The sequence below is a fragment of the Diabrotica virgifera genome, chromosome 5 (assembly GCF_917563875.1).
Source record: "Diabrotica virgifera virgifera chromosome 5, PGI_DIABVI_V3a".
Taxonomy (NCBI): Eukaryota; Metazoa; Arthropoda; class Insecta; order Coleoptera; family Chrysomelidae; genus Diabrotica; species Diabrotica virgifera.
Genome location: NC_065447.1, coordinates 143902842 through 143927392, shown reverse-complemented (window position 1 = coordinate 143927392; position 24551 = coordinate 143902842). Strand labels below are relative to the sequence as shown.

The 24551-nt window shown below is 31.5% G+C and overlaps 1 protein-coding gene across 1 annotated transcript in view; it reads left to right on the top strand.

Annotated features, from left to right (window-relative positions):
- Positions 1-24551, top strand: part of LOC126884461 (alkyldihydroxyacetonephosphate synthase) — a 146654-nt gene that overhangs the window by 56334 nt on the left and 65769 nt on the right. Inside the window, exon 2 of the mRNA XM_050650395.1 lies at positions 15627-15716. Coding sequence (XP_050506352.1) covers positions 15627-15716 — 90 coding nt within the window. The remainder of the gene's footprint in view (positions 1-15626; positions 15717-24551) is intronic.

Genomic DNA, 24551 nt, shown 5'->3' with positions numbered 1-24551 from the left:
ACTTTCTACTATTTACAAATTTTAATGACCTATTCTCTATTTCAACTGAGTCTTATTTAGCATAGGCTAATGATCGAACCTTCCGCGAACAACGATAATGACCTATTATCTTTTTCAAATGAGTCTTATTTAGCATAGGCTAATGATCGAACCTTCCGCGAACAACGATAATGGTACGCGCCATTCACTTTGTTTATTCTAAGCGCATTGTCCCGAGTTTCGTATGCTTCTTCTAATCACTTGTTAAAATTAAATATAACAATTTGTTGTATACAGGTTGTTCTAAATTTATATGCCCGTGGTTGAGAAAATTGAAAATATTTTATATTAAATTGAATTCTGTTTATAATTATCAAAATTTAATTTTCATATCAAATAGAAATATAACAAATCCCCGCCTTGTATTCGATAAAATTTATCTGCATTTTTAAATAAATTTTCTCGAGGCAAACCAACTCCCTGTATATTTCCTTTTTAATCTACGTCTTATATCCTAACTTACTATCTACTTCATGTAATTCTGTCTTTTATTCGTGATATTTGTATACATCGTGAATATTATAAATTCCTCGGATCTTTTCCGAGTTCCTGTGCCTCAACTCATAACTATTTATCCCATTTTCATTATTCACGATGTACGGGCCTTCGAAAACAGGCATCAACTTTGCGCAAATGCCCCCAGGAAGACTTGATACTCGTAATGCCCTCACGAGTACTTTTTCACCCTTTTGGAAAGTCACTGGTCTTCTTTTTCTATTGTGTTCCTGTCTTTGGATATATTTTTCGTTGCTTCGCCGTAATCTTCTCTGTACGGTTTCAATCACCTGTTGATATTCTTTTGGCTCTTGGTCTTCCCATGGCCTTATCGGCAGTACACCCTTCATGATGTATTCTGGGGTCTCTTTTGTTACTGTGCTCGGAATTGTATTTAGATACCTTTCTATTTCCGCCATATTCCTGTCCCAGTGGCGATGTTGACCATCTGTTGCAATGCGAAGAAATTTCGTCACTTCCTGTATGAATCGTTCCGAAGGATTACTCTGTGGATGCCTGATGCTGACAAAATTTGTCTCTATTCCTCGTTCTCGAAGTTGTCCCTTGAAACGATCATTTCGGAAATACGTTGCATTGTCCAGTAGAATCTTTTTTGGTGTTCCTACTATGGCTATAAAATTGTCGATTTTTCTTAATATTTCTTCCCCCTTTGTGGTGCGGCAACTATATAATTTTACGTATTTTGAAAACACATCCACCATTACCAAAATATGTTTGTTCCTTTTAGTGGTCATAATTAGGTCGCTTAACATATCTATTGCTACAATGTCTAGTTTGTTTCGGGCTTCAATATTTTTGGCAACATTTTCGTTTTTGAAATTCCGACTCTTATATTTTTGACATACATCGCACTTCTGGGTAATTTCCTTTGCAATGCGGTAATCCTGTCGGCTGATGTAATTTTCCCTAAAAACGAGCCAAACTTTTCTGCTACCGATATGCCCATTGTCCTCATGTAATTTCTTTATTATCTTTTCGGCCAATGTCTGTGTCACTAAATATAGTTCCTTTCCGTCTATTCTCTTAAAATATATGTTATTTTCTACTTCCGCTCTTCTTTTCTCTCTTTCCTCTAGGTCTTCCTGGTTTGTCCTTATCTCATTTAACGAATATATCCCTTCTTCTTGTATTAATCTATTTAGTCCCACCTGTAGAGTAATTGTTTCCTTTTTTCCGGTGTCCTCATCCCGTGTTAGAGCGTCGGCTATTATGTTGTCTTTTCCTTTTATATATCGGAACTCAAAATCATACTCCTGTAATAATAGAATGCCTCTATGTATTCTATTATTTACTAATCTATTCTTCATGATATGTACTAAAGCTGCATGGTCTGTTTCGATTGTGAATTTTGCTCCCAATAAGTAAAACCTCAATTTGTTTACGCAATATAGTACACTGGCAAACTCAAATTCTGTAACACTATATTTTCTCTCATGTGTTTTAGTCACTCGAGATATAAAACATATCGGCACTTCTTGGTCGTTTTGTATTTGAGACAGAACTCCTGCAAATTTTTGTATGGACGCATCAGTTTGGAGTATAAAAGGTAAATTGTAAATGGGGTGGTATATTTTCGTTCCTTTTGCGAATTCTCGTTTTAATGTTTCGAAAGCTTCCTCCTGTTCTTCTTTCCAATTCCATTTTATTCCTTTTTTAAGCAATTTTATCAGAGGGATTTCCTTTTGGCTCAAATCGGGAATCAGCTTTTTAAAATAATTAATCGTGCCAAGAAAACCTCTCAGTGTTTTCAAATTCGTTGGTCTTGGGTATTCATCTATGAGCTTGACTCTGTCTTCGGCTAATCTTACTGTTTTGGTGTCCAATTGAAAACCCAAATAAATGACTTCTTTTTGAAAAAATTGACATTTTTCAATGTTTAATTTCAATCCCGCTGTGCCCAATTCTTCCAGAATTATTTCTATGTGTTCCAGATGACTCTGAGTATCTTGTGAAAAAATTAATAAATCATCGATATAATGAACTATGAAATCTTCATGGCGATTCAAAATGGTATGTAGAGCTCGGACGAGTGCAGCACAAGCACTCTGCAATCCAAATGGCACTACCTTAAACCGGTAGACAATACCATCAATAGAAAAAGCGGTGTAGTTTCTACACTTTTCAGCCAACGGTATCAACCAAAAACTGTGTTTTAAGTCAATTTTCGAAAATATGTGTGACCCGGTGATTCTTCCAAAAATGGCCTCGATGTTTAGAGGTGAATTATATTGTGATACAGTGTGCTGGTTGATATTCCTGGCATCTAAACATAATCTCAATTCTCCATTGCTTTTCTTTACTATCACAATCGAGTTAACATACGGTGAATCACATCTTTCGATGATTTGATCTTCCAACATTTTATTTATTTCTTCTTTCACCTCTTGTCGATACTTGTATGGAATCGGGTAAGTCTTTGATCGAAAATTTCCCAAGTTTTTCACCTCAAATGAATGTTCGTACTTTTTAGCCACTCTGTTTTCCTCATTGATCAAATTTTCGTAGTTTCTTAACATCAACCGCAATTCTTTTTCTTTCCCTTCTCCACATATCAATTTTCTGTCTTTTTTCTCAGATTCTTCACACATGTTTACCGTGCATTCTGCATCCTCGTTTGCATATACCTCCTCTTCAAATACCACTGTTTCAATCATATTCTTTTCACTTTCATTTTTTAGCTTTATTTCTTCTTCTCCTGAGCTCGTCTCTTCTTTTGCGGAATCCCAGGTTTCCTTTGTTTCTGATACTCTCAAATTTTCTTCTTCTGGGCTCAACTCTTCTTTTGAGGAGCCACAGGTTTCATTTTCTTTTATCTTTTTCTGTTAGTTTCATCGTATTATTTTTAAAATCTATCACTACATGTTTTTCTGCCAATTCGTCAACTCCTACTATCATGTCATGTGACATGTTTGGCATTATTACACATTGTAGTGCATACATATTCTTACCCAGTCGTACCATTACTCGTATGCCTTCATTTATAGTTGCCAATGTCCGTTTGTTTGCGCCCACTAAAGTTACCCTAGGTATTTTGTAAATTAAATTTGTTAAGTTAACTTCTTCTATTAGTTTTCTGTTGACCAATGTTATTTCAGATCCAGTGTCTATCATAATTTTAATTGGTTTCTCGTTGATAAATCCATCCACAAATTTTAAATTAACTCCATTTTTCTTTTCGTTGTTTCCTGCCAATTTAATAAACTCCTTGGGGTGACAAAAGATTCCTGTTTGATTTTTGGTTTTTAGTGAGCGCCGTCGTGAAAAGACGCCGGTTGCTCATCGTTGTTTATATTTTCGTCATAATGTCTCTCTCCGTCATATTCATCTGTCTGGGTATTATTTACTTCTCTTCTATTTTCTCTTGGTCTGTCGGATCTGTTTCGGTTTTCTCGATATCCCTGTTCATTTTGTCTACCATTATTTCTGTTTTCTTGATTTGAGCGTGTGGTGTTTCTATTCTGGTATTCTCGATTTCTGTCCTCATTCCATTGCCTATTTCTTTGTTCATAATTTCCTCTTCCGTTGTCTCTATTTTCGTTTTCCCTTCTGGGATTAAAATCTCGTCTTGTATAGTCCCTCCTATTTTGATTTCTATCTCTGTAATCTTGTGTTTCTCGGGGCCTGTAATCTTCTCGCGACCTTCTTGATTTTCTTTCTCTTATACGTGATTCTCTTATTTGTAGGAATTGGCATAAACTATCTATGTCTTTGTAATTTTGCAATGTGATATGGTCTTCCAGCGTTTCCTCGAAATGTTTTGCAATCAGTTCGACTAATTGTTCCGATGAGTAATTATATTGTAAATGTTTTGCATTATTGTAAATTTGCAAAGCATATGTCCTTTCTGATACACCCATCCTATCATTGTATTTCCCATTTTGCAATTCCTTGTTAATTTCCAATTGTTGGACCTTTCCCCAGAAATAATTCAAAAATTTTTGTTCAAATTGTTGCCAATTGCCGAATTCTTCTTCTTTACTATCGAACCATAGGCTTGCTTCATATTTGAGATGGTTTCTGATAGTTTCTTTTGCTGTTTCGAAATTTCCGATGTGTTGTATTTTCTTTTTCAGGCTATTTATGAACGGCACTGGGTGTAATCTTCTTACATCCCCGCCAAACCTTATCTTCACGTCATCTGTGCTATGTATAACCATTTCTCTTCTTTCTCCTACATTTTGTTGCGTCCGGTTTTCGGTGACTTGTTTTTCTATTTCTGTGATTCTTTTTTCCACTTCTTCTCTGTCTACTTGAATAGCATTTTCCAACTTATTTTCCAAATTTTCTAGTTCCTTTTTCTGGCCATTCGTTAACTCCTTTATTTTATCTTGAATTTTCATTTCATACTTTTCTATGCGTTCCTCCATTTTCTTGTTGTTCTCTTCTATGGCTTGTTTTGTTTCCTTCTGATTTTCTTGCATTATTCTTTTTGTTTCATCCATTTTTTGATCCAATTTTTGTTGTGTTTCATCCATTTTTTGATCCACTTTATCCATTTTCTTTGATGTTTCATCCATTTTTTGATTTGATTCATCCATTTTCTTTGATATTTCTTCCTGATTTTTATCCATTGTTCGTTTTGCTTCATCCATTTTTTGTGACTGGAGTTGCATAAGTTGTAATATCTTTTCTAATTCTGACAATTCTTTTTTTCCTGTTTCCATGATTGTTGTGTCTAAAATATCTTCTTGGTCTGAATTATCCTCTTGATTTGAATGTTCTTTTTGTTTTTTATTGTCTTTGCTTTGGCTTCTTGTCACAGACATTTGTTTTCAAGAAGTACTGTCCCCGCCAAATATGAAATTTTACTAGTATGTTACCAAGACGACTTTTTCTCACCCAAATATTATAAATTGTCTATAAATATATCAAATGTAAATATCGTAAAAATAAAATATTAAATCAGTTATGTAAATTTGTACCTAAAGAGATCTAAAATTTTATGTTATCAAATGTAAGTATCTCACTTTTTACCACAGGCATATAAATTTTCAAATACCGGCTTTACTCTTTCTATCCTTCAAATTTGCCATTAGAAATACTTTTCAATGCTTTCCACGTTGGACGACAGTTGTTGTGATCTTGATTATTGATATGAGATAATATTCTTATATGTCATTTAATTTAATCAATGCATTAATAATAATCTAATTAATTTACCAGATCACATATCAATATGTTTTCAATCTCAGGGCTTTTTATAAAATTAATTACTTACTTACGTGGCTTCTAAGTATTTCTCAATGGTTCCTAATCGGGATAGGAAAGAAAAGAGTAAAATAATACACACATATGGGTTACAATTATAATCAAAATATTGTTTATTTTATTTAAATGGCAATCACTGCTTAATATTTGCTATATCTTATTATTCTTAAACATAACATTTACACATGGGAATCTTATTTCCTTTTGGTTTCCAATTGAAAGTTTTTATTATCATTTAACTATTATGATTTATTAGCAACAATTCTATTTAAGTTTGATGAAGCTTTTCTGATATTATTGATTATGTTCTTCAATTTTAAATGTGGTATTTAATACGAAAAACCCATACATTCATGTCCAAACAAATGAGACTGACCTTTTTCTGGTGAACTGAGAATGTCTTCACACAATACCCGTTTCCTGCTATCCTTGGCTGCGATCAAAACCTCGTCCTGGCTTCCAGTAATGTTCTCCTTTGAAAACTAGCTCGTATAGCTCTCGTTCCTGCTTCTGTCGTGATGCTGTATTCTACCTTTTTCGAAACTGCAATCAGCTACCGGGACACTCTTGGTTCAAGGAGGTTCTTTTACTCTCAACCTGGCCTACCTCTCGTTCCACGATAGATACTCCACACTCACGGAACTACACCGGCTTTCTCACTCTCCGTACACTACCGTCTACTACTGGACTTCACTTCTCGACAGCTCAAAACATTCTGATCTATCTTTTTCATTCATTCCCCTACTTTCTAAATATCCCTTCCAGATTCACAAATCAACCTTCCACCACCAACTCTCATTCGCAGTATTCCTCAAAACCAATTTTTAATCTTTCTAAATATGCTTAATGGATTTCAAAAAAGAAATAGTTAATTCCCATTCTCATTATTCACTTTCTACTATTTACAAATTTTAATGACCTATTCTCTATTTCAACTGAGTCTTATTTAGCATAGGCTAATGATCGAACCTTCCGCGAACAACGATAATGACCTATTATCTTTTTCAAATGAGTCTTATTTAGCATAGGCTAATGATCGAACCTTCCGCGAACAACGATAATGGTACGCGCCATTCACTTTGTTTATTCTAAGCGCATTGTCCCGAGTTTCGTATGCTTCTTCTAATCACTTCTTAAAATTAAATATAACAATTTGTTGTATACAGGTTGTTCTAAATTTATATGCCCGTGGTTGAGAAAATTGAAAATATTTTATATTAAATTGAATTCTGTTTATAATTATCAAAATTTAATTTTCATATCAAATAGAAATATAACAATATATATATATATATATATATATATATATATATATATATATATTATATAACACTAGAAAGCCGAGAAAATACATGTTTTTAAGGTATACCGATTTTGAACTTTGAATCATTTTTATGATGCATGGTCATTTTTGATCATTATATGATGATGAATGTAGTTTATTTTTGAATACTCGTACCTAAAGTATCATTTTTTTGCAATGCGATAGCAAAAGAAACAAAAAATGAAATCTACCGAAATTTGAAAATTTCTACCGAAAAATAGGAGCAGTCTCCCGAAACTTTGTCCAAGACCTGTGGCAACACTGCTCAAATATTATATTTTCCCTATTTAGCCATACGACTCACACTTACTCTAAGGAGAAAATACACTATTATAATCCCAGATACCTACGGGATCAAAAGGATTGATAGACAATTCACGACTATTAATCTCACTGGTCGTTCTTTACCATAAACATTAACCTTTCTACCATCAATGGGTAGGTACGCATGAATTATCTAGTAAAATACAAATTTTTTTATCTTTATTGTATCGCAAATTTGAAACGTGACTTTTCATGAGATAAGGTTTATACCCAGTGTAATGTATTTGCATTTTAAAATATTATTTTTGTTATTCTTTGAATTAAGAAAAATATTTCCGTTGTTTATGGTTCCACCGGTACCCAAACAAATGCGCCTGCAGATTATTTTTCAGAGAAAGGTGTTTTATTAGATTGTATGGCTTCTTTCAATTCTTTCGAAGCGGTTGTCGTGTAATTTAGTGTTGTACTGATGGCTTAAAGTTTAGAGTTAACAGAAAAAAATAATAAATAATAAAAAATTACTTATAGACTAAAAATGGGTGGAAATGCATACATAATTGTATTTACATTGCATAAAATACTATTAGGATAAATAAATTAGGAAAAAATGTTGCCGTATGCTAAACGTCATAACAGAAAGTCGCTCCGTAAGCGATATAAAGTATGGTGCAAATGAAAGAAATAAATTCGTTATTTCATAAACCGGCGACTTTAAGAAAAAATCCCAAAACAGGTCGATTTTTACTTTTAAATTATGATACACTCGCGATCATAAGAAGCGGGTCAATCGATGAGTTATTCAAGTTAGATGTCTTGAATTTTCTAAACCTGTTGTCCGATTTGAGTGATTTTTTTAGTATGTTATAGCCTTATTCTTTAGCAATATCGCTGTAATAATATTTTTGCTAGATCGGTAAATTGTCATTGTATACCGGGTGCAACAATCTTACTGTGTTTATTCCTAAAAGTTCGGAACCCTCTGTGGAATGTTTTAGCATAGATAAAATATTGAAATTAAAACTCAATTGTAGCCTTAGGCTCTCTTAACATTTTTTTTTGATTTATTTGTTTACGTTGGATAATAAAAAAGTTAAGCACGTTAATAACTAGCCATGTTCTTCATCAATACAGGGTGTTTCTAAATAAGTGCGACAAACTTTAAGGGGCAATTCTGTATGAAAAAATAATGACAGTTTGGTTTATAAACATATGTCCGCAAATGCTTCGTTTCCGAGATACGGGATGTTGAAATTTTTCTTACAAACTGACGATTAATTTATTGCTGTAAAACCAGTAGAGATATGCAAATGAAATTTGGTAGGTTTTAAGAGGCAGTTATTGTGGATTTTTTGACACACAATTAATAGTTCTATATTCACCATTGGCGTGCATACAGGTATAAACATTTTAGATAGATCCCGTATGCACGCCAATGGTCAATATAAAATTCTTAATTGTATGTCAAAAAATGCGCCATAACTAGGTACCTCTTAACATCTACCAAATTTTATTTGCATATCTCAACCGGTTTTAGAGCAATAAATAAATCGTCAGCTTGTAAGAAAAAATTCAACATCCCGTATCTCTAAACCGAAGAATTTGCAGTCATACGTTTATAAAGCAAACGGTCATTATTTTTTCATGCAGAATTGCCCCTTAACGTTTGTCGCGCTTATTTAGAAACACCCTGTATTGATGAAGAACATGTTGTTAAGGTGCCTAACTTTTTTATTATCCAACATAAACAAATAAATCAAAAAAAAAAATGTTAAGAAAGCCTAAGGTTTCGATCGAGTTTTAATTTCAATATTTTATCTATGCTAAAACATTCCACGGGGTGTTTCGAACTTTCAGGAATAAACACAGTATGATTGTTACACCCGGTATACAATGACAATTTACCTGTCTAGCAACATTATTATAGCGATATTGTTAAATAATAAGGCTATAACATGCTAAAAAAATCACTCAAAGGGGACCACAGGTTTAGAAAATTCGAGACATCTAACTTAAATAATTCATCGAGTGACCCGCTTTTTATGATCGCAAGTGTATTTGGCATATACAGTGTGTCTGCGTAACTTGGAACCATATGGGAAACTTTTTTAATGTCAATTTTACGAAAAAAAGTTATTCTTCTCAAGTGCTCTGCATAGCCTAAAACCTAAGATGCAATCATCAGATATCAAATTTGATCAATAATAAGGTATGTCCAAAAATATGAATTTCGCTCACAATATCAAAAATTGTTATTAAAACAAGTTGTTTCTATTAAAAATAATTATGTGAATAATATGAATTTACACTCTTCTAATTAAAAAAAAAAAAATTGAAAATTTTCCTCAAATTAAGGATACCCAACATCATTTTTATTTAAGGTAACTTCGTTATTATTAATTTTGCGAAAAAAAGTTATTCTTTATAAAAATGCCTGAATAATCAAAAAACTAAGATTTAATCATAAGATATCAATTTTTTTCAATTTTATACGAGGTATGTCAAAGTAAAATACCTTCATAGTTCACAATATTTCAACTAGAAGGATGCAATTGCATATTGAAACATAGTTTTTAATTCTGAACAACCTTTTTATAATAACAAATTTCAATATTGTGAAAAATAAAGGTACTTTACTCTTCAGCGAAATTCATATTTTTTGACATACCTCGTATAAAATTGACAAAATTTAATATCTTATAATTTTATCTTAGTTGTTAGACTAAAGAATATTTTTTTTTATAAAGAATATTTTTTTTTGTAAAATTAATAATAACGGAGCTATCATAAATAAAAATGATGTTGGGTATCCGTGATTTGAGGAAAATTTTCAATTAGAAGAGTGTAAATGCAGATTATAACATAATTTTTAATTTACATACAACTTTTCTCAATGATAATTTTCAATATTGTGAAATATAAAGGTACTTTATTCAGCGAAATTCATATTTTTTGACATACCTCGTATATTGTTGATAAAATTTGATATCTGATGATTGCTTCTTAGGTTTTAGACTATGCCGAGCTCTTTATAAAGAATTACTTTTTTCGTAAAATTGATATTAAAAAAGTTTTCCATATGGTACCAAGTTACGCAGACACACTGTATATCATACTAGTGACGTCATCCATCTGGGCGTGATGACGTAGGTAATCGATGCTTTTTTAAAATGAGAATAAGCGTCGTGTGCTAGCGACGATCGGTCATTCAATTCTCTATTCAGTAATATAAACATTTACATAATTATTTTTACAGGATGTTCAAAACTAATTTTCCAATTAAATTATTTGACAAAAAAAGAAGAATGTATGTAATTTTTTATTTAACTCATACAGAATACATTTTACTGTTGACAAAAAAAGATAATTACTTCAGAAATAAACTTTGCTTTTCGCTTATATTCAATGTTCAAGCCAGCTTCCGCCAGCCACCTGCCTCTTGGAAGTTTAAACATTCAATTTAGGCGAAGAGCAATATTTATTTGTGATTTTTTTTCAACAGCAGCGAAGAGCAACATTTTTGTCTGATTTCTGACAGCAGTAAAATGTATTTTGAATTAAATAAATTACATACATTCTTCTTTTTTTTGTCAAATAATTCAATTAAAAAAAAATTTGGACACCCTGTATAAATAAGTATGTAAATGATTATATTACTAAATAAAGAATTGAATGACCTTTCAAATAAGCTAGCACACGATCCCTATTCTTATTTAAAAAAATCATCGATTACGTCATCACGCCCAGATGGATGATGTTACTTGTATGATATACATATATGCCAAAATATCATAATTTAAAAATAAAAATCGACCTGTTTCGGGATTTTTCCTTGAAGTCGCTGGTTTACGAAATGATGAATTTATTTCTTTCATTTGCACCATACATAATGTACTACTTAATATGTATGTATAATATGTAAATTATATTTATTTAATATTTTTATTACTTTTTTATCAATATGAACTCTCAGATTTGTGCGACATTAACTTTTTATAAATTATTGCATTAAGTACAAATACCTAAATGCCGTATAAAAAAATATCGTCCTGAATTTACAATTCGTTATATGGATTTTTCCTTGAGTTTTTCCCCTACAAACCTTTGGACCAACGAAAATGTACGGTAGTGCGGCAGATTCGTGCAAATATTATAAAAATTGTGCATTTAATAATAGAAGCATATAATTTGGACCACATATACTACACATATAAAGGTTCAAAATTTGTGACTAATAGCACGATAACTTTTGAACGAGACTTCAGATTTCAACCAAATTTGGTATATGGGTTCTTATTTTTGATGTATAAGATCGAGGTCTTGAACCGGAAGAATCGGTTTACCAGAAACTGTGTTTTTACTGGTTTTTATGTAAAAATATGTTGTTGTTTTTTTCACCCTGTATGTATTAATTTTTCAAATAGTTATGTTAATTACCATTTATTAAGTGCAAAACGTATCTTCACATGTACCAATATGCGGCAGATTCGTGCAAATATTATAAGAATTATTGTGCATTTAATGGTAGAAGCATATAATTTGGACTACACATACTACACATATAGAGGTTCAAATTTAGATACGAGGCCATCTCAGTTTTTGTTACTTTTACAAAAATGGCGGGACTTCAAAATGGCGACTATACCTACATAATGTGACTAATAGCACGATAACTTTTGAACGAGATGTCAGATTTTAACCAAATTTGGTATATAGGTTCTTTTTTTGATGAATAATATCGAGGTCTTGAACCGGAAGAATCGGTTTACCAGAATTTGTGTTTTTACTGTTTTTTTTTTATGTAAAAATATGTTGTTTCTTTTTCAATTCTTTCACCCTGTATATATTAATTTTTTAAAAAGGTGATACCGACGTTGAAAAGAGCGTAAAAATATTTTTTAGGAAATATTTTGAACTCTTTAGTTATATTAATTACCATTTAATACATGCATAACGTATCTTCACATGTAGGTACCTATGTGCGGCAGATTCGTGTTAATAATAATATAAAAATTATTGTGCATTTAATGGTAGAAGCATATTTATAATTTGGCCACACATACTACACATACAAAGCTTCAAATTTAGATATGAGGCCATCTCAGATTTAGTCTTTTACAAAAATGGCGGGCATTCAAAATGAATCTGCCGCCCATAGGTACATGTGAACATACGTTATGTATTTATTAAATGGTAATTAACACAACTGAAAAGTTTAAAATATTTCCTAAAAAATATATTTACACTCTTTTCAATGGCGTTATTACCTTTTTGAAAAATGTATATACATATACAGGGTGAAAGAATTAAAAAAGAAACAACATATTATTACATAAACAAAGTACAAACTTAAATTGTGGTAAACCGATTCTTCCGGTTCAAGACCTCGATATTATTCATCAAAAAAAGAACCTATATTCCAAATTTGGTTGAAATCTGACGTTTCGTTCAAAAGTTATCGTGCTATTAGTCACATATGTATAGTCGCCATTTTGAATGCTCGCCGTTTTTATAAAAGGAACAAAAACTGAGATGGCCTCGTATCTAAATTTGAACCTTTATATGTGTAGTATATGTGGTCCAAATTATATGCTTCTACCATTAAATGCACAATATTTCTTATATTTGCATAAATCTGCCGCATATAGGTTCATGTGAAGATACGTTTTGCATTTATTACATGGTAATTAACATAACTAAAAAGTTAAAAATATTTCCTGAAAAATATTTTTACGCTCTTTTCAATGGTGGTATTAACTTTTTGAAAAATTAATATATACAGGGTGAAAGAATTGAAAGAAAAACAGCATATTTTTACATAAAAACCAGGAAAAACACAACTTCTGATAAACCGATTCTTCGGGTTCAAGACCTCGATCTTATACATCAAAAAAAGAACCTATATACTAAATTTGGTTGAAATCTGAAGTCTTATTCAAAAGTTATCGTGCTATTAGTCACAATGTTTAGTCGCCATTTTGAATCCCCGCCATTTTTGTAAAAGGCAAAATCTGAGATGGACTCATATCTAAATTTGAACCTTTATATGTGCAGTATATGTGGTCCAAATTATATACTTCTATCATTAAATGCACAATTGTTTCACATATCGGCTGCACTACGGCATGTAAAAAATATCATATATGCATAAAATACTTTCAAAATAAATTAATTTTATGTTGTTTCAAATCACCCCCGGACCACGGAAAGAGAGGGGATTGCAACCCTCGATTTTTCCTTTATCGCATGATTTTTGTACGGCGTTGCGGAATAATGGATTAGAAGCTGTATTGAAACAGTATGAAACTGATGCCGTACAGAATGAAATGACCAAATTTACCCCGGAAATTGTCAGAAAATCAAAAAAAAATTTACCAACTTTGTGGCGCACCATTTTTTTACGGCACTTCGCGCTTTCTTATTATTTTTCATGGATCTATCGATGGTAAACGTACAAAAATATATGACCAAAATGTACTCACTCTACCTGCACTTTTGAATTCTCACCAGCACTCAATTGGACAGCTTACAAGTGACGGCATAGTGCTAAACCTTATTATTTTATGCTCTTATATCGTCCTATATACGTCACCTAGTGGTTCATATGACCCATCCATTTTTTGACATGTGCCTCTAGTCTAGTCTAACCCAGATACTTGATATTGATAATATTTATAATGCTTTGATAATTTTGAGCAGTGTTATAGTCCAGAAAGCCACTGCGCATCCGCTAGGAAAAATATTCTAACTCGGATTTTTTGCACAATCTTACTCAAAAAGGACTCCTTTTAACAAATTTGCATGTTGCCAGGATCAAAAGCTGGTCAAAAATTTTTTTACGTTTTTTTTTTTGTTTTTTTCCTAAAATTATTATTTTTGCATGGAAAAAAGTTTTTTTAGGTTTTTTGGATCATTCCAAACAGAAAAGGTCTTTAGTGACTTTTCTCTAAAAATGATAGTTTTTGACACATAAGCGATTAAAAATTGAAAAATTGCGAAATCGGCCATTTTTAACCCTCAAAAACTATTTGAAAAACTGAAAATTTTAATGTTGCCAAGTTAGATAGATATTCTTTAAACATCGATTAATGAAATCCCGAAGAGTTTTTTGCAATACAATATTCATAACTCCTTTGTTTTTTAATTGCTAATCAAGCGTGCGCGACACTATTTTCCACCGACAGTATGGTGCAAATGAAAGGAATAAATTCGTTATTTCGTAAACCGGCAACTTTAAGGAAAAATCCCGAAACAGGTCGATTTTTATTTTTAAGTTATGATATTGTGGCATATATGGTATACTAGTGACGTCATCCATCTGGGCGTGATGACGTAACCAATGATTTTTTTAAATGAGAATAGGGGTCGTGTGGTAGCTCATTTAAACGGTTCTTCAATTCTCTATTCAGTTATGTAAACATTTACATAATTATTTATACAGGGTGTCCTTCTACTTCTTTTTTTGTCAAATAATTTACATTAATAAAAATTTTTTGGACACCCTGTATAAATAATTATGTAAATGTTATATTACTGAATAGAGAATTGAAGAGCCTTTCAAATGAGCTAGCACACGACCCCTATTCTCGTTTAAAAAAATCATCGATTACATCATCACGCCCAGAAGGATGACGTCACTAGTATACCATATATGCCACAATATCACAACTTAAAAATAAAAATCGACCTGTTTCGGGATTTTTTCTTAAAGTCGCCGGTTTACGAAATAGCGAATTTATTCCTTTCATTTGTACCATACTGTCGGTGGAAAATAGTGTCGCGCACGCTTGATTAGCAATTAAAAAACAAAGGAGTTTTGAATATTGTATTGCAAAAAACTCTTCGGGATTTCATCAATCGATGTTTAAAGAATATCTGCTTACCTTGGCAACATTCAAATTTTCAGTTTTTCACATAGTTTTTGAGGGTTAAAAATGGCCGATTTCGCAATTTTTCAATTTTTAATCGCTTATATGTCAAAAACTATCATTTTTCGAGAAAAGTCACTAAAGACCTTTTCTGTTTGGAATGATCCAAAAAACTTAAAAAAACTTTTTTCCATGCAAAAAAAATAATTTTGGGAAAAAAACAAAAAAAACGTTTAAACAATTTTTGACCACCTTTTGATCCTGGCAACATGCAAATTTGATAAAAGGAGTCCTTTTTGAGTAAGATTGTGCAAAAAATCCGAATTAGAATATTTTTCCTAGCGGATGCGCAGTGGCTTTCTGGACTATTATAGTGTACGTATTCTGCAACTATTTTTTATTTGTTCTAGCCAAGAGTTAATAAAATGGAATGGTTGGGGTTACAATGATTCAAAGTTCGTTATTAAAGAAGGACCGGAAGTATACTTTTCAGGAAAAAGGTAAGTAAATATAACTTTAAATACCATAATCTGCAATACTCAAACCTTATAGTCCGGGATTCTAGGCCCATTTTCACCATTTATTACTAACAAGCTAATTTTTCGTGAGTAGCTTCTTCATTTTAACGAGACGCCCAACTTTTTTCCTTACAATTTTTGTTTGTGGCGTAGCAGCGGTGAAATATGTTGATTTGACGATTCTCAAAAATTATTACTAATTGGGTTATTTTTGTTAATTCTCAAGATAATTATCTCAATTAGCCGAAAAAATATTTGTCCTGCAAAATGCAAGGTCTTATCAAGAAGTCGCCCCTTTTCAACGTGTAGGTATCATTAACGAGGTCATGAAAAATAATTACTAACCATCTGATTTTTTTGAGTCCCCCCTTTTCAACATGTATCATGAACGAGGTCATGAAAAATAATTACTAACCACTTGATTTTTTTTCTGTTGGTTAATTAATATTTACATAACTCTTAACACCCACGTTGTCCTATAAATTGCATGGTTCGTTATTCCGGTCCTCCAATTAAATACATATTTGAAATTCATGAAATTAAAAATCAATTTATTTTCTGCTATTAGAGCTGAGTTACACTGGTACAAGTACGCATGCGCATAGCGTTGTTTTCATTGTGTTAGCAACGAATATAGGTGCATAGGCCTTTTCATCACATTTTTTTGGGCACATGACAATTCTTGTAGGACTTGTTTTCTTGCAGGACATTGTTTTATTTGGATGAAAAATATACATACCTATCACGTGATACCTTTGTCCTACAGCTACTAATAAAAAAATGGTCTTATGTCTTTTGGTATTAACAACTTTTGAACGTAGGACCAGAACAACGTACCAGACAATTTATAGGACAATGTGGGTGTTAAATTATATAAATATTAACTAACCAACAAAAAAAATCAGGTGGTTAGTAATCATTTTTCAGGACCTCCTTTTAATGATACACATGTTGGAAATAGGGGACTTTTTGATAAATCCTTGCATTTTGGGGGATACATATTTTTTCGGCTAATTTAGATAATATCTTAAAAACTAACAAAAAAACCCCGTTAGTAATAAATTTTTGAGAATCGTCAAATCAACATATTTCACCTCTGCTACCACTGTTAGCTACCACAAACAAAAATTGTTGTAAGAACAAAAGTTGGGCGTCTCGTCAAAATGAAGCTACTCACGAAAAATTAGCTTGTTAGTAATAAATGGTGGAAATGGGTGTGGGATCCCGGAATATTACGTAATACGATAAAATAACCCTATTCTGGAAATGCTAGAACGATCTGACAATGAATTGATAAGAAAGCGTATATGGTTTATGGCTCGGGACTAAGATAGCAAGATAACAAAAGGTGTGACTGATTTTAATTGTTTAAACATGATAAACCATAAGTTTACAACATCGTGAAAATAATACTGTTTATGAAATTTTTTTAAATATAACTGGGCTAGGTGGTGGAGACTTTTTTGAAAAACATTACTTTGAATACTTTTGTAACTTACTAAATGATTCTAAACATAAATATACAGAGTAAGTTTTATGTATGGAAAGCCTCAATTATCTCTGAAACGGCTTGCAAGATTTTTATAGATTTTGGTGGGTAAGGGTTTTCTAATGCGGCCGATAGTGGTAATTACATTGTTGTCAGATCTTCCGTTTCTCTGGAAATCTAATGAACTTTCTTATTTCAGATGGAACACCCTATATATTTTTTGCGTTTTGAAGTCCTTAAGAAATACCTACTGATTATTTTTCATGTTATATTCCCTATACCTAAATGCCATAATTTCGGAGTTATTGCTGACATGTATTAAAAAAATGTAAACAAATTTTAAAAATCCATTTTTTCGGCCCGGGTAGATTATTTTAGGTTCTTTGGATCATTGGGAACAAAAAAGGGCTTTTGTAATTTTTCTCTAAAGTTAATCGTTTCCCAGTTATAAACAATTTAAAACTGAATGGATGCGTCACGACAATTTATTGATGTGTTAATAAGATTATGCATAAAGTGTATGGTCTCGCTAAAAGGTCTTTTTGGAAGAAAAAAAACTCGTTAACATTTACTCTAACCAATAAAATGTTCATCCGTTTTCACTTATCGAATCTTATAAGATCCTAATGCGACACGTCGTGCAGTTTGTCCAGGACATTTGTCGATATACAGGGTGTCCAGAAACTCTACCGGCAAACGAACACAGGAGATTCCTTAGATAATTTTAAGACAAGTTAACCCAATTCACCTAGTCCGAAAATGCTTCTTAAGGGAGCTAGAGCTCTTTGAAGATGGCGTCATGAAATTAGTTTTTCTTAAATACCTCCAGAACGCGTCTATTTAGAAAAACGAAAATTGGTATGCTTATTTACTTTTCAGAGATGAATCGATTCCATCCATTGCAAATTTTTAGTACTGGTCATGGGCGTCCGTTTTGGGTAGAGCAACGGGTATTTTATCGCATAACTTTTTTGTCCTTAACTTTTATGCATTTCTGATACCGGATTATTAAATTGTGAGGTATTCTAGTACTAAAAGGTACTCTTGCTTTAAGTCGGTAGGACACACCGTTTTCTAGAAAAATCGATTTGAAAATTTTTCGTTCTTGGAATTTGAAAAAAAATTGAAAGAACTTTTCAACAAAAAACGAAGTATTTTACAAACATAAAGTAAGAGTAACTTTTAGTACTCGAATACCTCATAATTTAATAATCTAGTGTCAAAAATGCTCAAAAATTCAAGACAAGAAAGGTATGCTATAAAATAACTGTTGACCTACCCAAAACGGACGTCTATGACCAGTACTAGAAATTCGCATTTAATGAAATCGATTTATCTCTGGAATATAAATAAATGTACCAGTTTTCGTCTTTCTAAACAGTTTTTTTTTTTGAAATTTTTTTTATTCATAAAGCGAAAAATTTTCAAATCCATTTTTCTAGAAAACGGTGTGTCCTACCGATTTAAAAGAAGAGTACCTTTTAGTACTAGAATACTTCGCAATTTAATAATCCAGTGTCATAAATGCATAAAAGTTAAAGATAAAAAAGTTATGCGATAAAATAACCGTTGCCCTACCTAAAACGGACGCCTATGATCGGTACTAGAAATTTGCAAGAGATGGATTAGATTTATATCTTGAAGATAAATACGCGTACCAATTTTTGTTTTTCTAAATAAAAGCATTCTGGAGGTATTTAAGAAAAACTAATTACAAGACGCCATCTTCAAAGAGCTCTAGCTCCCTTAGGAAGCATTTTCGGACTAAGTGAATTGGGTTAAATTATCTTAAAATTATCTGAAAAATCTCCTGTCTTCGTTTGTCGGTAGAGTTTCTGGACACCCTGTATAAACATTAAATAACGTTTAATATACGTCATTTTATTTTTTTATTATATCTTTTTTAACAGCTCCAGAATGACTGAACTGATTTTGCTGATTTCGATTTTGAAATATTTGTAGTTATTTCATTGTTTGTAGGTATTATAAGTCAAAAGTAAGGTTTAGAAGGTGAAAAAATGTGATGAAATTAAAAAAAAAATAGTAAAAATAACAATGATATTTTCAGATACAAACAGTTATAAAAAAAACTTGTTTATATTGATGTCACTAACCAGTGTATATTTTTCGCATTTACTTCATATTTAACATAGCCTGTAATTTTAAAGCGAATACTTCTTATCGCTACCCAAGATAATAATGATAATGAATAAACATAAAATGCTGATGAATAAAATCTTCTTTCTGAGAACTTCTTTGTTTCTGACGTGTTCTGTCCACGATATTTTCGGAATTCTGTACTCCTACAGTTCGAATGATTCTAGTTTTTTCATTGATGCAGCATTCAAGGTCCAAACTTCCATTCCATAAAACAAAGTCGAGAAAACGTAGCACCTAGCCAACCTAACTCTTAGCTCAAACTTTAAATCTCTTGAGCAGAGCACTTTTTCTCATTTTGTTAAAATTTGCTCTAGTTTTTTCTATTCTGATTTTGATTTCCTGTAAGTAATCAGCTGTGGAGTTGATCATTGTTCCAAGGTATGCATATTGGTCGACATGTCCGACATTGGTTCCGATTATGAAACGATTCTCGTTATTTCTTTGAGTTTTTGATATTCTCATAAACTTTGTCTTCTTGACGTTCATTGTTGGACCGTATGAATAAAATAGACTAAAATAAAATAAAATAAAATAGGTAGACTCCAGGGAAATAAGCTAGAAATAGACCGTGTTCGGGACACTCAAAGATCCAGTTAAGTAGCTGATTACTTTTTTAGTTATTGTAGATCTATAGGAAGAAAACCTACCTATTTCCTGCCTAGAGTTCGCGTCCGTTTTTTAATTATCAACAATTTAGTGCAAAAATCGCGATTTTTTCGATTTTTTGCACCTCATTCAAAAGCTTAATACAGTAGAGCGTCGATTATCCGAACTAATTGGGGGACATGGGTGTTCGGAAAACCGATTTGTTCGGATAATCGAACTATATTGATATAGTCATACATATTAATTTATATACCTACATATTTATTTATATCTTGATAATGACAAATAGCAATTAAACAAAAAAGTGCAGTCTTTGCAACAACATATTTTTGGATACAATATTGAAGAAAATTGAAGATATTTTAAGCGTTAATTACTAACGCTTACTGGGTACTCGAGTGCGGGGCGCGGGAGTCGGGAGTTCGGATAACCGGTCGTTCGGTTGATCGACGTTCGGATAATCGACGCTCTACTGTAGTTGATATAAAATTACAAAATTTAATTTTTTATTAATGTTGTTCTGAAGCTATTTTCTTGTGGCATTTTTACAATTTTAACTATTTATAATGGGAAATAAGCCACAATATTATTAAATATTACGATGTCGGGATAGTATCACGAGGTTTTTCCTGGTTTTCCCTCGTGATTTACTATGAGATCTCTAACGCGAGAATTTTAATGTCACCGTTGCATGTGGTTGTCTTTTTAAAGACAGATCACATGCTATGATTTTTTTGTGACGGATATTCTTGAGTTGGTGTTGATTTCATGTAATCGAATGAACTATCTTTCAGTAAAGTCGTCCCAGAAACGCAACTCATAAATATTGGCAATATCATTTTAAAGTCTTCTACTTTAAAATGTATCATATGTATCTGAATTGCCGATATAAATGAGTCAAATTAAATAAATTATTAGAAGAATATTTTTTTTACTAAGCAACAACATTTTTGTTTCTGTTAGTAGTATTTTGTATTTTGACAACGGCACCCGATTTGGGCGTCGAAACGTTAATAAAAATCATTTTTTAATAATATTGTGGCTTATTTCCCATTATAAATAGTTAAAATTAATTTTTTATAACATTGAAAATCCTTCAAAATGCCGATTTTTCAAAGTTAAAAAGATTTGTTGCTACGCAAACTGCAAAATAAGTGAAAATCGTTATTTGTTAATAACTTTTACAAAAACTACTTTAGAATTTTAGTGATTCACCCAAAGTTGGGTATTGGGGTTCTTAACAAACCCTCATAATTTTAGACTGATTCATTAATTAGTTTAAAAGGTATTCTATTTGCTTATCCCAGAGACCTTTATTTTGCAGTAACATAAGACAGAAAATAATGAAGAGGCAATTATGTGCATGTCAAATGAAAGTAGAAAAGTGACACTATCAAAATGTACTAAAAAAAGATAAAAAATTATCTAATATAGTCAAAAATCCTAATGCCAAATTTTTTAAATTTTGTAGTTTATAAACATTTAGAATAACTTTAAAAATATTGTCCGTAGAAAAAATCATTTTACATATTCGAAAAGCTGGTAGGTATGTATTTTACAAGAATTTTTAAAAATATAGTTCAATTGGTGACTAGTCGTGGTAAGTAGCTGGGAGCCGACAAATGCACGAGTTCAAAAACTAAAAAAGACAACTTAAAACTACTATCATTTTCTATATCTCGGGATCTACTGAATATATTTTGATCTTTTTTTTCTTAATTTGTATGTACTTTTTCTATACATTACAAATATGCAATTTGTCTATTTGCAATTTGATATTTATTAATTAATAAACAGTCTAATTTCTTTAAACAATTTTTGAAAAAATAATTTTTCCCGAAAAATCCATGTTTTTAATCATACTATCGTTATTAATCATAAAAAAAGTTAAGGTATACTTTAATAAATTAATTATCTTCAATAAATAATTATCTAATAAAAATAATTTATTTACTAAAGTGTACTTTAACTTTTTCTATGATCATTAATGATACTATGATTAAAAAAATAGATTTTTGTAAATAGAGAAATAGAGAATTTTTGTAAAAAAAAATAGAGAATTGCAGAACTCGCTATCGCTCATTCTGCAAACTTTCACATGCGTGCCTTAAACGTGTACTTTTAACACTTATATCATAAATAACTATTTTCTACAACCGTGTTAAAAATTCAATTTTTAGCACTCCATACGTGCGTTAAAAATGTTACTTTAAGGCACTAGTGCTTTAAAACTTTTATGGCACTGCAATTCGTATTGACCGTATAGGCACTTTTGATGCAATGTCAAAAAAATATAAAAATGGAATGTCAGTCAAGTTCAAGTAAAAGTTTTTGTAGATATTGTCCTGTAATTACGTTTGTAGAAAAAAATATTGTATAATATGCATGTTAAAAAGTACATTTTTAAGGCACTCATGTGAATTGCAGAACTCGCTATCGCTCATTCTGCAAACTTTCACATGTGTGCCTTAAACGTGTACTTTTAACACTTATATCATAAATAAGTATTTTCTACAACCGTGTTAAAAATGCAATTTTTAGCACTCCATACGAGCGTTAAAAATGCTACTTTAAGGCACTAGTGCTTTAAAAAATTTTTATGGCACTGCAATTCGTATTGATCGTATAGACAATTTTGATGTAATGTCAAAAAAATATAAAAATGGAATGTCAGTCAAGTTCATCTAAAAGTTTTCGTAGATATTGTCCTGTAATTACGTTTGTAGAAAAAATATTGTATGATATGCGTGTTAAAAGTACATTTTTAAGGCACTCATGTGAATTGCAGAACTCGCTATCGCTCATTCTGCAAACGCGTGCCTTAAACGTGTACTTTTAACACTTATATTAAAGAATTGTTTAAACAAATTATACTGATTATTAATTAATAAATTTATAAACAAATTGCATATTTGTAATGTACGTAAAAATTACATACTAATTAAAAAAAGAGATCAAAATCCATTGAGTTTATCCGGAGATACAGAAAATTGTATTACACCCATACCTCGCTTTACGGCCTAGATACGTTCCACGAAAAATGGCCGCAAAGCGAAATGCCGTATAACGAATCAATTATTCTAATACAAATTCAAAAAAATTTAATGGGATAGGTTCCAAATTTGTTAAATTATATGGTTACATGGTTTGTCGTTAAAAATTGATTTTATCTGTTTATTTTAATTAAATCAAAAATACATACAAAAAACGCACATATACTGGTACAGTCGGAAAAATGAATGAATACCCATGAACGATCACATCAATCACTTATTTTGTATTTGCTGTCTTTTTCTATAACGAACGTTTGTCATTTATAGAAAACGACAGCAAATACAAAATAAGTGATTGATGTGATCGTACATGGGTAATCTTTCATTTTTCCGACTGTATATAAAATAATAATAGATTCCAAAAACCAAAAATAATCTACAAACTCCAAGCTTTCTTGTTGTATCTCCATATAACGGGTAAATGATTTTTATTTAGTACTGTAATAGGCCTTGGATTTTTGGACAACTTAGGTGGTTTTAGCTTAAAGTCACCAGTGGCATTTTCACCAAGTAGCAAAGTTAATCGTTTTTTAGACCATTTATAACCAGGCGCAGATTTTTCGGTTTTTGAAATGTACGTGCGATCAGGCATTTGCTTCTAACAAAGTCCTGTTTTGTCTACGTTAAACACTTGTTCAGGATTATAACCAGCTTTTTCTATAATTCCCTTTAAAATGTTAAGATATTCCTTAGATGGGCCTCATCTCATTTTATTTTCAAATTATGCATAAACAAGTGGAAATAGAAAAGAGTGTGCATCGAGATTGCGTTTGCTCGAGAATGACAACATGGGGCCGTTATAGCGAAACATTTTAGGCCGTAAATCGAACCTTACCTTTCGAACCTTCGAATCGAACCTGTTACCTTTTTTGAAAAACATTTATAAAATTGTATCAAAAAACGAAAAAAAAAAACCGAAAAAATGCGGTTTTTTATTTTTAAATGTGCGTTTCACCAATTTTAATAATTTGAAAAAATTCAGGGTTAAACATTATGCAAAAATACACGTTATATATTTTTTTCGTAAAAACGAATGTTTTAGTTATTTTTTATACTCATTTAATATTTTAAAATCGTTCTAAAATTTAAATTTCCCGCCAAAAATTAAAAAAAAAAATTCGGATAGAACTTTTTAAAGCTTACAACTTTTTTATTTAAAGTTTTTCGCTAGTTCTCGATGCGGCTGAGATAAAAAATAAAAACATCTTTCTCTCTTTCTTTCTCCCCTTCCTTATACCCTTTCAGGTGTCGGATTTGGGTTTAATTTAGCTACATATTCACCCATCTCTTCCATTCTTTTCGGTCCTGTGCTATTAGTTTCATTTCTTCTAGCGTTTTCTGTTTGATTTTTCCTGCTTCTACTATTTGCTGTATCCATTTTTTCTTCGGCCTGCCTTTTTTCTTTTTTGTAATATTCCTTGTTTCGTGAATTTTCCTTGCTAGTCTACTAGGTTTCATTCTCATCAGATGTCCATACCAGTTTAATTGCCTCTTTATTATTTTATTCAT